The sequence below is a fragment of the Tenebrio molitor genome, chromosome 2 (assembly GCF_963966145.1).
Source record: "Tenebrio molitor chromosome 2, icTenMoli1.1, whole genome shotgun sequence".
In the NCBI taxonomy this organism is placed as follows: Eukaryota; Metazoa; Arthropoda; class Insecta; order Coleoptera; family Tenebrionidae; genus Tenebrio; species Tenebrio molitor.
In genome coordinates, this window is record NC_091047.1 from 9385130 (window position 1) to 9401041 (window position 15912).

Here is a 15912-nt window from a genome sequence, read left to right on the forward strand (position 1 = left end):
CACCTGTTGGGAAAGCGAAAGTGAGATAGGTGCAACGCTTGTTATGCAACAAACAGAGATGCAATGATCGTGCGTGTTTTGTAAACAGTGACAGTATTATGGCGCTTTTGACAGATATTTCGGGTGTATGTTTTTATTGAATATTAAGTGTATTATTCGATGAAAAGAAAAGGAAAGTACGGCCAGGAAATGTTTGGAATTGTAAGTGCATAGTTTTATTTATTGTTCCTAGAATGGCCGTTAAATTCATGTATGATCGGTTCGAGTTGTCGACTCGCGTTTTATGGTTATTTCTGGCGAATCTTTGTTATCATTGCCTCAATTTAAATGTTTATTGGTTTGATCTGACCTATTTCATGAGTTATATATAGATATTCTGTCGATACATCCATCTCAAGTCATTTAATTCCTTTTTGAAATTCGGTCGTTTATTGAGACATTAGAGAATTCCATTCCTTTTTTTTCTGCTGAATAAAGACCATTCAAGTTACTGAACATGTGAAACAGAATAACTCAATAACACTGCCATAAATGGTACTGCAGTGCATAAATATTTTAATAAATGCTTTTGATCAGTGCTGGCGGTGCATGTAATGTAATGGTGGTCCTGCTACGATGCCGTCAAGATTGGCAAGCTTTGTCACCGGAAATCGACTCGTTACGTGAGACATGAAACCCGATAAAAGTATGATGTAATTTACCAATTTGGACGGTTCATGAAGATATGTAACTTCCACGGGTCCTCATACTTAATGTATAAAGTAGCGCCATTAACCTGCCAATCGGAAATGAATTAATAAATATTTCCTTGCAGGTGTGTGTATGTTTTGTCGATTGTTGAAAAAATGCCATTTCCTGTATGAATGGTGTGATGCTATGCGAGTATCTTGCACACGACAGGAATTTCAAATTTTTGATGCTCTCTATCCTCTCTTCACATTGCTCATTGCGGCGGGGGCAATTGCCATTAGAGTTGTTGGCCGTTGCACAAAAGGAAATGACTGATTCGCGATTATTGTTCGATTTTTCAAGTCTGACGTGTAAGGGGTGACCTGCAGTTTAAATTTGGACGGCTTAATAAACGGCACACCTTGGCGTGTTGTGGAATTTAATTATTGTAAACTTTTATGGTGCCGCAAAATCAAAAGAAATGATTGACCGTTGTGTTGTATGCGATAAATTATGCATGGGTTCGCTACCACATTTGCAAAATACGGATTTTGCATTAATTTTGCCGGTTTTCTCAAGGCTTTTGTGTTATTAAATAATTAAAGCGCGGTAGAGTGTGAAGCTGAAGATTTTTTTGGCGCCAAATTGTACTTGCCGTCTTTGCAGACTATTCGGGGTAAAAATAATCCGCTGTAAATAAGATCACTATATAAATTCCAATTTAGTGTAAGAACTGTTATTACACTGTTGGCAGCACTTGATGGATTGAGATAATAACGAAATAATACAGTAATATCTTAGAACAGATGATAAAACATACCGACTGTGTGGTTAAAATATTCTATAAGAAATATATTCTATAAGGCTCATTTAATTTTGAAAACCGAAAGTAACTAAGCCTTATATTTTTAAATTAAAAAGTATCGTATGTTTACTTAACGTACTTTAACTTGACTGTATTTAAAAACGCTCGGTTCAACCAGAGAAATCTTATTTGAATTATATAAGTGTAAGGGCCAGTTTACAGAAGCGAAATTAAGTTAATCCTAATCAAATGCGAGATTAGCTGAACACGTCATCAAATTGAACCAATCGAAGTTCGGATTCATGGGTTAATCACGCACTAAAATTTAATTCGAATTAAATAGTTAATTCTCTTTCTATAAACTGGCCCTTAGTGTATCAGTTAGAATAATTGATGTCGTCATTTTTAAGTCTTTGAGAACCCATCAATTAAAATTAATTTTTATAATTTAAATTTTGTTATGTGGGATTTTGTGGGCATGAAATGACCTGGAATTGGTACAATGATATTTTAATTTTTTTATTACTATTTTATTCTATTTATTTATTATTGACTTGTTTAATAAACAAATAAACAAATTACATATTAAAGTTAAATATTATGTGCAATAACCGTTACTTGATTGCATCACGCCCAAGAGATTATGTAGTTTAATTAATTTCAATACAAATGATTATAATTATTAATTATTTTATTAGGTATAATGTTGTTTTAAACAATTTCATTTTTTCTCGTGGGGTCGATCTGGTTTAGTTTTGATGGTAGCATCACATACACGTTAGGAATTTGTTCAATTACATAGCAGTAGTGCAAAGTTCCTAGAACTTTGGAGCTCATTCTGCAGAAGTTCTATAATTTGTAGGTCTACAGGTGTCCCGAAAATGGCGCACTCACTACTTACTACCTCCTCGAGGATGTTTAAATACAGTGAGTTTTTTTTTAAGACTGGCCGTAGGGTTTTAGATGCTAATTTTTCAACCCCCTGTTAACTTTTATTCCGATAAAAATATTCAAACCATTTTTGGAACAAAGTTGGAAGATTTTTTAAACTATTGGAAAGATTATAATTTAATATCCCAAACTGTCGAAAAAGTTGTGAAAAAAATATTTTTAGTACATATACAGGGTACTTTGAAAAGGTCAATCAGTTTCTTTCATTTTTTAAAGATATTAGTTGGTTTTTATAAAAGAGGGATGTATGTTCTAAATGAGGGTTGAAAGACTATTTCTGACGAAGTGCCGAATTGAATACTTTCATGCTTTTACGAGCAAATTTTGGGCAAATGATCGTATATGAAAAAAATACAAATAGAACGTTAAGAACAAATACAGAAACAAAAGTAAAGAAATTCACAAGCTAAAAGTATGTATGTTCACAAAATTTTATTAGTTCAGTGAAGTGAGTGAAACCGTCACGGATCTTTGCTAACAAAATCAGAACGTAAATTCTTGAAATGCCAATTGAAGTGAAATTTTTTCAGTAATGAAAACTCAAATTTGTGATTTTTTTATGTTTCATAACATGTAGAAGAAAAACCTCTTATACCGGGTGTTATGGAAGTCTAGGTAATAAATTTAACCACCAATATAGAACTCGTTAAAATAAACATTTTTTTTATTTATCATTTTTTCCGCAAACTCTTCAAAGCGGAGTTAAAATTAAATATAATTTGAACCCTAAAATTCATAGCCGCTCATGTGTTTTTGACATCCATCGATAACAAAGCACACAAAAAAAATTACTCGATTAAAATACTCCAATGAAAAACAGTGAAAACTGTTAGTATTAGAACAGCGGTCGTTCTTTCTTCAAAAAAACTGTAATGTTTTTATCGTACGAAAACATTTTCTCATTTTCACTCACTCTTTCGTTTCAATTGATGAATATCTCATGAGCGAAGTGTCAAATTAGGGGTTAGAAAAATGTAAAAAAAAGATGAATATGTAAAAAAGTTTAATTTAAATGTTCTATTCGGTAACACCCTGTATAGTCATCTACATGGGTAAATCTCAATTTGTTTCATCAAAATATTTCTTGCCTGAGTTTTGAGTCGAGCAAATTTGTCATTTATGTTTGCTTAAAAATCTAGAATTAACGCTGTTTGAAATTTTTGTTTCCTAATAGCAATTTATGGTCACGTTGTAGCTTAGTGAGCCTTAATTAATCTAGTGAAGTGAAACCTCTTCACAGCTTGATAAAAATGATGAAGTAACCTAATATACAAATTATTCTTGTACAATTTTTACAAAATCTTGAAATTGACACATTTTTAAATATTTCCTGTTTTGAAACAATTGAATTTTGAAAAATTTTAGTACATAATGAAATTTTAACCACAATTTTAAAGCCGAAGGAAGATGACCGATTTTATTTTTGAATAGATTAATGATCTTTTGTTATGTAATTTTAAATTAACTTATTTAAGTAAGTTTCAGTGTCTGACGTAACTTAAAAAAAATAATTAAAACAACGAATCAGATTTTTTTCTCGATCAGACTCCTGAAAAGAGAATAGTATGGGTAAGTATGTATCGCAGGATATTACGATAATAGTTTTTGCTCACACTGCTTACAAAGAAGTTCGCACCATATGGGGAATTTTTTTATACATTGAGTTAGCAAAAATTTTACTACGCTGCTTGTGTAAAGACTAAAATAAGACTGATAAAAGTTATCACGTGACTTCCGGTATATGTACTTCAATATTTTAAGAAGATTTTATGTATGTGTAAATTTTCAGAAAATAATTCGAAAAAACTAGTTAATTGAGCAGAAAATGTATGGGAAACAAACCTCAGCTTTAAACATTTTAAACTCGTAATCATTTTATACTAAACTCTATTTTTAGCAAATTTTTAAATTAATCGTACCAAAGAAGGTGATAGATAACTGATAATCTTAGTGGATTTTTTTAAAAATTCTATCCAGAATTTTTTTTTTTTATAAAATCTCATTAGAACCATTTTTTTCCTATAACTCCTTTTCGATATACACTTTAATTGATGCTTTATTTTCCGATTTAAAAATTTAAGGTATTTCCGGAAGTCATTGTCATAATTGGTAGTGGTTCATATGTGTTAAAATGTGAAAATTGTTGAATAGAAAAAAATTGGTCCTCAGTTCTCTATAAAGATAAAAAGGTGTGTTTTTGTTGACACTAGGTATACAGTTGACAGTTTATGATGAGTTAGCAGCAAAAAGTATGTCGTCGAACTTTTTTATGTAATAATAATAATAATAATATTTATTATGAAATCTATGCGTAGTACTTATATTTTATTGTAATTTTTTTTAGATTTTGAGACTTCCGAAATAAAGTTGCAATTTTCCGCCAGAATTTAATTGGTAGGAGAATAGAAGCAGTAAAAAATAATTTTACATTTTTAAGTTGTAACTCCTTCGGTTAGGATTCGCACACATGTTAATAAATTTTTGTTTTTATTATTTGCAGTGAACAATTTGCTGTATTTGTAATAACATTTAGTGTAGTAGTGACAAAAAACAATTGCTTTATTTGTTCACATATAGATATCAAGTAATTACTGACAAATCAGATAGGTAAAGGTTTAAAATATGTACATATATTTATTTGGGTGTTGTTTTTTTGTAATTATCTAAAATTGCTCAAGATTGCACCAATACATTGGCTTCTTTTTGGTACAATATAATTTTTACATAATTAGTAAATGTTCTAAGGTCCTTAATAAATTTTTCAAAGAATATTTTCCATGTTTATCGAGGAAGTATAACTTTTGCTACAAATATCATTGCGCAATATCATTGGTTGAAGTGCCGAACGTAATAAGTCCGTAAGCTTTTCTTTTCCTCTAAGCTCGAGAACGGCAGGGAACTCATGGAGGTCAAACGGGAAAAATAGCCAATAACAATCGGGTAGACATGAAGACAAATGAGAAAAACTATTGTAGCCGTGGAAAGTTTCTAGATGGAACAATTACATAGGTATTAGTAGTAGTTATTTTAAATTGATAGTTATTTTTCTATTATTTTTAATTACATACCTTATTCACGATGTAAATTTTGCAATTATGTAGTTGTGATTATTCTTTTTTACCTTCGACTGAATTTTTATTATTTCATAAGTACATTTTACGGATTGTAATTGTTTCGTATCTAACCTCGGTGACAATCATTTCCGACACTTTAAATCACTGTTAATTTAAAAAGTTTTATTATCAATTGCTTATTTTCAAATTTCTGATCACAGAAAGGAATTTCAAAGCGTATTAAATGTGGTAAAACATTACAGAAAATGTGATAGATTTCATCGAATCATTAACCGATTTTCACTACACTGTATTGTTTTTAGTTTCGCGTTGTTTCTACGTGTTTTACACAAAAAAACCGTTTATTTCTTCAATTAACAGTAAAACTTTCAAACAAATGGTGTCGAAATAATTGTTGTTTCAAGGAAATTCTAAGTGCCCCTGTACCAGTTAGTGCACGAAAACAGGACGGTACAACGTGAAACATTTTAACCCCTAAATTGAGTTCTCAACCGAAAATGCGTTGCGTTATTTCTACCGAATGGGTAACAAAAGGGGTAAAAGTTACTGACCCATCGATAACGTTTCGGTTCAAAAAGATGTCGATTTTTCTACCTAGATCAACGTAATTACCGTTAAGAACACGATAACACTTCGAGTGTGGTTGCAATAATATTTTATTGCTCCAAGTCAGTTGTCGAGTTAAAGGTCCCATTTTTCTTGACACATTCTATATAAATTTCCGAGAATTGGGTACCCACACGCGATAGCAGTTCTAATTGCGTTCGTAATGTATTACATTTGCGTATATAATGTTCGTAACAAACAATTATGTAAAAAAAACAAATGATCGATGGTTTAATCGGTTCCCGTTAAGTGATTCACGACTTAATCGGTGTTCTCGTTGTGGCGTATTTTTTTGGCGTCGATTTTTGATTTCGATCACGACTTCCGGAATTCCGTCGCTCTACGTTTCAGACGAAGCAAGTTAATAACCGTTCTCATGTAAAACAATAATAAAAACACCACGGGGTAAAACCGTAACGATTAGGGGGTAACAACAAGTAAGGCGCTTGCGCTTTTCATACCGCCTACAGTGTGTTTAACTATCAGTCTACTGCAAGTCTCGCGTATTCGCTTGTGATATCAACACGAACGTTCCCTGACCCGTGTTATGTGTGAGCGGATAAATTCACGATTGACTCCCCCACAAAGTTTCCACAAAAATAGAAACCGTAAAACGTGATTGATTTAATTTGCGCCAACTTTACGGTCATCTGAGTGCGAAATTTGAGCATGTGATCCCGGTGCCGAAGTGAGGTCGCAGATCCGATTTTTTGATCGTGTGTCACTTGTTCCGCAGGCGTTGCTCCTCTTTTTTTTCCTCTTATTTGCGGAAGAATGGTGTAGGGTGGCAGTGGTATAATGATGGTGGAAAAAGTTGAAGGTTTTCTAATGTATCGGAAGCCAGTGTACAGGGTTTTTCAGTATCTCGAAACGTAAGTGTTTAATTTCTAATCCCTCGACCATTATTTATTTAGTGATCGACGATTTTCATCTAGTTACCTTGAATTTATCGGTTCATAATCGACCGCACCAAGTGAAGAACTTGCGACTTGGCACGAGGTGCCTGTCACATATGTGAATACAAATTTTCAAAATTGAGCTCTCGACTGTGCGTCTACTGCAAGTACGTTTTTGTCTTGAGCTATTAATAGACGATTCTGGAATTTATTTTTATATTGGCAAATTACTTCCGCGTAAAATTTCGGTTATCAGCATTGCTGAGACTTATCATTATCACATTTAGAGCTAAACCCATCATCACGCTTATCTTTAAATTTATCAAATCTAATGTTTGGAAACAATGTATACCTATTTAACAATCAATTGTTAAATCAACCATCGTTTAACCTCTCGAGATTCATGGGCGTCGACAGAAGGGACCAAAAGAATAACACCACTCCGTCTGGATTCCCCTGGATGCGAAGTCATTTTTGTAATTAGCAAATTACACTTGGAGCAAGTGCGACAGTTCGCAAGTTCTGGACGAATTTAAATTCAAAATGTCGTCACGATAATTGAATATGTTGACTCGACTTCAGGAGTTGCGAAATCTATTTCCGGACAACAGTTTTAACGGAATTTGAAACTTTTTTCACCGTCTGCGGTGATTGTAATGTTGTTACAAACTATGTCGTAGTCGTCTTTTTTCAAGTCGAACTTGTTAATGAAGAGGATGGCCAAGTAATAGATTGTGTCGAACTAGTTAGGAGCAATTTGCAGTCCACTGGCGTATTCCGCGATGGTGGTTGGTAAATGGAGAACCCGCAGATGTATTTTATGCAAAATTACGGATGCCTTCTGTTGAAGTTTGATCGATATAATGCGGTGGCCGCACTTAGAGATAAAATCTGTTTTATGGTGTATACTTCGCGTACTCCTTATTTACATATTGCAAGATAATGCTAGTATCGAAGCGACCTACGGTTCTCAAACCGAACCGGAGTCTTATCGTTTCTAACCCCTGACAACGCATTAATCCGTTTTTAAATGATGGGTCTTAAAATGTGTCGACGCCGCATTTTTCACACGTTATAAATCGTGCGGCCTTAAAAAAGAGGGAGACATTTAACAACTGTTTTTGTTTCGATTTTGCCCCCTTTCGACGACAAAACGATCATTTTTTTCTCTGGTCCCTTTGAATCTGATCATTTTTACCCGCCCGTTGTTAACGTAAACGTCTGAGATCATAATTGTCGGGTTTGTTTAGAAGAGTCGGTGGAGGAACGTTGGTGGAGTAGCCAGATGCTGAGGACTTGAAGTGGTGTTATTTTTCTTATCTTGTTTGTGGACGCGACGACATTATTTATTAAAATTAAAATATGGGCGTCTTACAACGAGCGGCTTGTATTAATAACGATGTTAAATAGTCTTACGGGCAGGTGCGGGTAGGCAATATTTTAATAAAAAAATGAGCCAGCAGAACTGGAAGTCGGCAAAGAAGTTCGAAAGAGCACATCGCCGAACCCGTCATAATTCACTCTAATTGCAACAATTCTAAGCCGCTTTATGACGGCGTCACGTGTCAGAAAACTTTGTTCATTAGGGAGTCACGTACGGTTCTCTTCAAAATCGTGTTTGTTGATTGTTTCAATGTGAAAACAATCAAGTAGCTAACAAATTACGGATGCATTGTTTAGAGGGTTGTTTGATTACGTAATGTGAGAAACAAGGTTTGAGGTGGAAATTTAATATGCACCCCAACGACAGATTCGTCCCTTCCATTTAAACGATTACTAACCCACATTCGACGGGTCACACTTACCAACGTTCGCTCCCATCTACCTATCATTATTGCGTTACGCAGGGTGGAACGCCCTACTTAGGTGATTCATCTGTAATTTTTTTAAAATGCGACTTTTTTGTTGTTACCCCATGTGGTCTTAACATACGGCTTGGCCCCGAGCACTTTTGCAGCTTCACGAAGGGGAGAAAAACCGGATTGGGTTACGGGTTTATCATAGATGGTTTCTATCGATTTTAGACCCACAATTTGCTTTCAGCGTTCACTTTTGGTTTTGATAGAGGTATCTTTTTATTGTCGGTATTCCTATTTTAGGATAAAACTTACCGACAGGTGTTTCGAGGGTATCTTACAGTTAACGGGGATCATGTGGAGCTAAAAACAAATAAGATGCCTACGCACCGGCCCTTTAATAAAAATAAAAACGTTTCAGGAAAAAGCATCTCAAAAATGTAAATCGAATCAGTAATTCAGACGTTCTGTATTTGTTTTTACATTCAGACCAGTTTGTGTTTTTATTGGGTATTGGTTCTTTTTATTTTTGTCAAATTACGCCAATTACAAGAACGAAACATGCAACTGTAATTGTTGAAAATTCTGTTGACGCAACGTTCATTAATTAGTTTCCGGTCAAAAGTGAACAGCTTTGTTTCGTAAATGTTAACTCACGTATCACGTACTTTTTATTATTTCGAGTGAACGTCAATGTGTCAGTTCTTTAACGTGACAAAATTCCGCCTAAGAAGAGGACATGAATCGTGCGCTGATTTTATCGGTTTACCACAGTAAAACAATGAATTTTCCAAATTGTTTGGGTATTAATAAATAGTTAGCCTTGGCTATTTCCAGTAAACAAAAGTAAATAAGTATTTGTCCAAGGTGTGACTTCAAAAGGCCTGGTGGTGTTCCAATTAGTATTTTTTTTTTTAACCGGGCGAGATTTTGAATTTTGAAATCAATCGAGTGCCGTTTTGTGATCAAGTAGCTGTTTTTAAAAAGGTTATCTGGCAAAGAAATTTGCTGACATGCCGACAGTATTAGCAGGTCATTGTCCTTCCTGTTTTACCACAAAAAGTTGGGTTGAGGCTTTTAAGAGGGGTAAAAAAAACGTTAAATACGATCAGGGAGTTGGAAGATCCCTTTTTGCGTCAACAACAGAAAACGTCGATGTTGTCCGTCATATGATTTTAGAAGATCGATGAATCGTTGTAAACTGAATATCAGCGACATTGAACATCTGATGTGAACGCATTTTTCATATAATTAACAATGAATGGGGTATGAATACCCAAATGCCTGAATGTGATCAACAACGAATGAAGGTGATAACATCCAGATCTAGTTTCATCCAATTTGAAGATACTTGGACCGTATAGTTACAATTTATGAAACTCGGGTTCATCATTATAACCCAGACACCAAAGAAATGTTAAAGGACTGGAAACATGCTGGTCCTCGGGCCAAAAAGTTTCATGTGCAGAAGTCTGTCCGAAAAGCTGCCGCCTTCATTTTCTGGGATACATATTGGGGTAATTTTCACTGATTATTACACGCAGCAAAGAAAATGAATGACGGGGGACTATTATTATTGTTCTTTGTTAACAAATCTTCGAAGCAAAATTGTGGAAACGTGGAAAACTTTCTAAAGGTACGCTGTTTTTGCAAGACAATGTAGCTGCTTGTTACTCTGCAAAAATTCAATGAATTCTTCTATTTTGCCGATTATCCAGCGTATTCACCTGACTTGGCCTTTTCGAATTATGAATTCTTGAACCTCAAGAAAGTTTTTCGAAGTGTGCAAATTTACTTCGAAAGTTGTGTGAGGGGCATAGACTTGAAGGGTCATGAAGTTGTACAATACGCCCATGTGGTTTTAGTTTAATTTATTTCAAAATCAGAAAATTCTGAAAAGAATAAATTCTTTTTGTACATTGTGCTGTAGTAAGTATTGACTGCAAGACAGTTCCCAAACTATCGGGTGCTCATTAAAATTTTCCGCCAAAGTTGGCGTTGAAGGGTCGATTGTGAACCATTCGTCGGCTGTTATCAACTAGCAGATTAAAAATACGAATAAGGCAAAAAGTGAGGTTAGATTTAAACAGCTTTATCATAGTTTTAATCCGTGGTGAGTTCACAATCGACTCTTCAACGCCAACTTTGAGGCAAATTTTAATGAACACCCGATACCTTCCACCACTATTCAAAATATTATTTCCTTAACTCTTTTTCTTCATACTATGGAGTCCGCATTGAGGGTCATCCAGTTCTACTCTTTCGTCCTGCACTTCCTGTTTCGGGAAAGTTTTAACAGTTGATACGCCATACGCTACCAGAAACAAAAACAAGAACCAACCGACTTGACCACAGATATTTCTGAACGCACGTTGTTTGGCTAGTGAGGGGACAGCTAGTTGTAGAGTATTTTTTAAAGATGCAGTTATACTTACATGCACATATCGCGCGTTCATTTAAATTTATCCTCAAAGTTGGCGTTGAAGAGTCGATTGTGAATGCACCACTCGTGTAATCCGTATAGTGTGTTCACAATCGACTCTTCAACGCCAACTTCGGGGATACATATTTAAATGAACGCATGATAGTTTAAAACTTATCTTATCACATATAGAATTTGTTGTTTTTATATTTTGTGACGTTTTTCCTGTTTTTTTAACGCATTTTGTTTACATAGATGGCAGCAACAATTTTGAATGGGAAAACTCTCAATATCGACACAAATTGATTAAAAAGTTATTAAGCAATCAATATTTTTACTGCAATTAACTACCTGTTTCGATAAAATTGTGTTACGTAGAATTATGTTTATAGCTGTAGACATGATGTTTTACGTCTTGCTCGCAACAGGACTGCATCATTATTTTCAGTTGTTTTAGTTTTAGTAGTAATGCGTTGCAGAGAATATTGATTTGCTATTAATTAAAACATTAAAACTGTGCTCGTTTGACCCCTTGGGTAACCACTGACATTGCGTGTCATTTGTGATCAAATAACATTGATTTTGAAAAATGATAAGAGTAGAGAGTAGCGCAAAATATCTTTCTTCCTTTTTCTTTGTTGTTGTTGTATGAGTTCAGAAACCATTTTATGTTTGTATTGTGGGATTGAGAAAAATTAGGATACCAGTCCCGGCAGTTCCATCTTGGCTTGCGTGCTAACTGTTATTTTTGTTATAACATTATTATAGCATTTAGAGTGGAAGTAAATAAAGGCCAGACATGTTTCCCAAGAGTCGTAACAAGATACCAAATTTTACGTACATAAAGCGGAGACAACTAAAATGTTATAACGCGATTACACGCGATTTTTTTTTCTGTTGAGAAAACAAAATGAAATGTCGTGTTTAATTTTCATTTGTTCTTTCTGTCCATCTGGTTTCTTTCTTTGTTGAAAAATTGATCATATTTTTGCTGGCTGGTATGGGTGTTACAAACAATGTGCTGTACTTGATGAGTTCCCTAGAATAATCTTGTCGTGTTGTATCTAGTTTATTTTTTCGGGCATATATGACAACAGCGTAATTTAATATTATTCCCAACGTCTGCGAATATAGTGTTAGGCGAGGCAGCACAAAGACGGAAGTACGAAATAAAAATAAATGAAGTAATCTTCATTAGTGAATTCTTTCGTTGGAGGTCATTTTTCCTCCCAACGAAAAAATGAAGCACCCGGTTTTATATGTTTTTTAACATGCAGATAGCTAACATTTGCGATCTCATTATTGCAAAAGAAAAAATGAATTGAAGGCTTGCCGTTGTGCGATAAATGGTAAATATCAATAGGTGACTTATCGTATGACATTAGATTTTTTTTCACATATTATATTTTTATTAAGCCAATTGGAAAATAATGTTATGCAGTGACCTTTCGTTGATACGTGTGAAGAGAAGGTCAACTGATTTAGTTCGCTTAATAATGATGGGGTTGTTCCAGAGCGCGTTCTCAATGTTCCGTTTATTCAGTTAAGTAAAACTAATCAGTAATCATGTTGTCAAGTCGCAATCCGAAACACGGAGACGAATCGGCGACGAATGTAAATTTACCAAATTGACTGTAAGTCACGAAAAGCATCAGGCAGTTTCCCAGAGGATCCAGGATGAAGCGAGAGAGGATGAAAGCGTCGCCACCGCCATCACCACCACCACACCCGCCGGCGAAATCAATATCGGTGTCTAGGTTGGGGACGACGCCGACCCATTTATCAACAATACACCCCATTTTATTAATTAAAAAAGAACAGTGTTTGTCGATCGTAGTCCTGATTAAATCGATTAATATAGAGGGAAGTAAACATCGTAAAAGACGAGAACAACATCTCGATCTAATTAAGCCGCGGTGTCGTCGTTATTAAGGAACATCGTTAGGGTCGTCTTATCAGAGAGTTTATTTTTTCTCGGCGCAGAGATCGACAACTCGACAAGTTGACTACGATGGGAACTAAAGTTTTGAATCCTTATCAGAAAAGTTAGTCGAGTCCTGAAATGCGGTGCCGGCTTCCGGAACCGGAAATTAAATGCATCTTGCTGCCTTCCTTTGTTGTCAGCTGTATTATTATCTGCGGCTTTTTCAGTCGGATGTTTATCGAATCGATAACTGGTACTTATCGTGAGAAGAGCGAACGAAATGATTGTTACAATAAGTAAAATGTCGTTATTAGCGAGGGTCATTTGCATTAACTACCCGTTTATACCTCGCTACAATTTTGCATTTATATCGCAAATTATTGCGGTCGCCGTAGATTATCACCCATGTCGAACAATATAAGTCTGATTAATAAGACTGTTCGTTGTGGTGTTTCCAAGTAAAATTACAAGCATTTTTATGGACTTATTATAACAAAGGACACCCCTATAACGACGGTTACAAAGGAAAGCTTCCAAATACAATCGTAGGTTTATTTAAGTTGTTGAGACAGGACCATCCAGACCTATATCAAATTCTATAATGTGGCTTAAAAGAGGACCGATTTAATGACCCCTCGGGTGCAAATATTCATGGAATATAGTCCTCTGTAAGGAACACTCGGGATCACGTTCAGCATGAGGTTGTTAATTGAGGGTAAATACTTGACTTTCAAATTTTGCTAATGGTGTCATGTGGTTAACTGAATAAACTGGAAACTATTAATTGGGTTTGTCAAACCCACTTTTCAAAATTTAGTTTTCCTGGTGTTCAGGTTTCAAAGTAGAAATGAGGGAAGAGGAATTTACAAGAGGAAGACACAGCCTCGAACTGAGTCGAAACGAAAACATCGTTATTTTCAATATTGAATTGAACTGGCTTTTTGGGTGTGATTGAGGTCACCGAAAAATAACAGGAGCTTTTAGAGAAGTCAATAAAATATGACTTTCCTGGCTCAGTCGGAAAAATGGATTATTCGAGAAACCTTGTCGATTATATCGGGTGTTCATTAAATTTCTCCCCAAAATTGGCGTTGAGGAGTCGATTGTGAACGCGCCATGGATCACACATCAGCTATTTAAATGTAACCTCACTTTTTGTGTTTGTGTTTTTCCCTCCACGGTTTTTACTCTTCAATGCCAACTTTGAGGAGAAATTTAAATGAACACTCGATACAAATCATAATTATTGACCATTGCAATGTAAATTTTGTTATCTCATTATGGTTTCAACAGAGAAGATAATTGTCGTGTACTTGAAGTTGACAAGAGAAAAATGTGATGAGTCAGAAAGTTGGAAATAAAGAATCAGACTAAAATTACGACAGAAAAAAGGAGTAATAATTTGGGAACAGGAAATAGCAAATTATAGTAAGCAAAATTTTTTATCGGAAATAATGAGGCTATATTTGTTATTTTTGGAGTGAAATAATGCAAACAATATACATAGTTTTAAATGAGTTTCAGTAAGGTTAATTTGTCGAAAAATATTTGCCATGGCGAAAATGAACACTAAGCGAAGAGCGACGGAGTCTCCTAAATTCTTAAGTGACGTTGAAAAATCGTTATGCGGGAAGTGGTAGCAAGGATAAGGGATAGAACGGATCCATTTGCTTCCCATTAAACATGTACGAACAGTACCGTCTTGCCACCGCAATCGCATCGGTTTCATCTATTTTGTAGTCAACCACAAAATTAGATAGGCGGTGAATGTAATGCTATTACATGAGGGAAGTCGCAGCTTTTGGAATGGTTAGCAAGGTTTTAACTATTAATTGCGGTCCGCATTTACTCACATTTCTGTTTCAAGTTTCGGATTCGCTCGTAAGGATGGATTTCACCTCACTTTTAGTACGTTTCAAACCCAATATACTTAACCAAATTGAGGTTACATTCAATTTATTATTCATTTTTTGCGAAAATATTTTACATGTACTTCCGCACGATCTGTCTTACTAAAATATTTTGTACAATATTGATAAATTGTATATTTATGTACGAGTACATATGTATATGTTTTTTTTTCGAGAAAAACACACGAACCTGATAACATCAAAGGACATGAAATTGTGTGCGTCACGATTGTTCTTAGAATGATTAAGATTAATACGGTTTGGCATAATGGTAATCCTTCCCTGTTATAGTTTTATAATTACCTGCAAATATGTGTACTGTAATCGATGATTGTAGTCAGATATCTTTCGCTTAAATGTTTCGCAGAATTTTTTATGAAAGGTTAATGTCTTATTTATCAGCCAATATGATTGAGTTATTTGTGTCATTTTGCTTTCTATTCAAGCGATTTTTTTCCTGGTACAATCATGTCAAATTAGTACACTTTTTAAGACTCAATGTTTGAGAGAATTATTTCTATTGGACAGTTGTTATATTTAAGTGGCAGCTGAGGCATTGACAAAAATAAATATGTCTTTTGTTACGACCGACTGTACATCTAGTCATGTAAAATTCCAACAGTATTTTATTTTAAAGCATTTGAATCATCTTTCTTTGTGTATGTCCCTCTTAATTTTGCTCGAGAATGCTTCCTTTATGACAGCTTGTTTTATGATCATTGCGCTAAATAAACACGCTAAAAAACAGTTTTGCAATTTTTGACGAAAAATACAAAGTGCATTATACGACTTGTGTGAATATGAACTTTTTGTAATGTTGCAACAACGTACAATGATTTTAAATGTCTTAAAGAGTTTT

General features: G+C 34.7%; 1 protein-coding gene across 2 annotated transcripts in view; it reads left to right on the top strand.

The window, feature by feature from the left end:
* Window positions 1–59: 59 nt before the first annotated feature.
* Window positions 60–15912, top strand: part of Fak (protein tyrosine kinase 2 Fak) — a 40672-nt gene continuing 24819 nt past the window's right edge. Inside the window, exon 1 of one of the 2 annotated variants that reach the window (XM_069037010.1) lies at window positions 60–201. Coding sequence is in view for 1 of the 2 variants with exons in the window: in XM_069037006.1 (XP_068893107.1) it covers window positions 6904–6977 (74 nt within the window). In the remaining variant the exon portion in view is untranslated. Of the gene's footprint in view, window positions 202–6605; window positions 6978–15912 lie in introns of those variants that run through there. The other variant, XM_069037006.1, reaches the window with a different exon arrangement.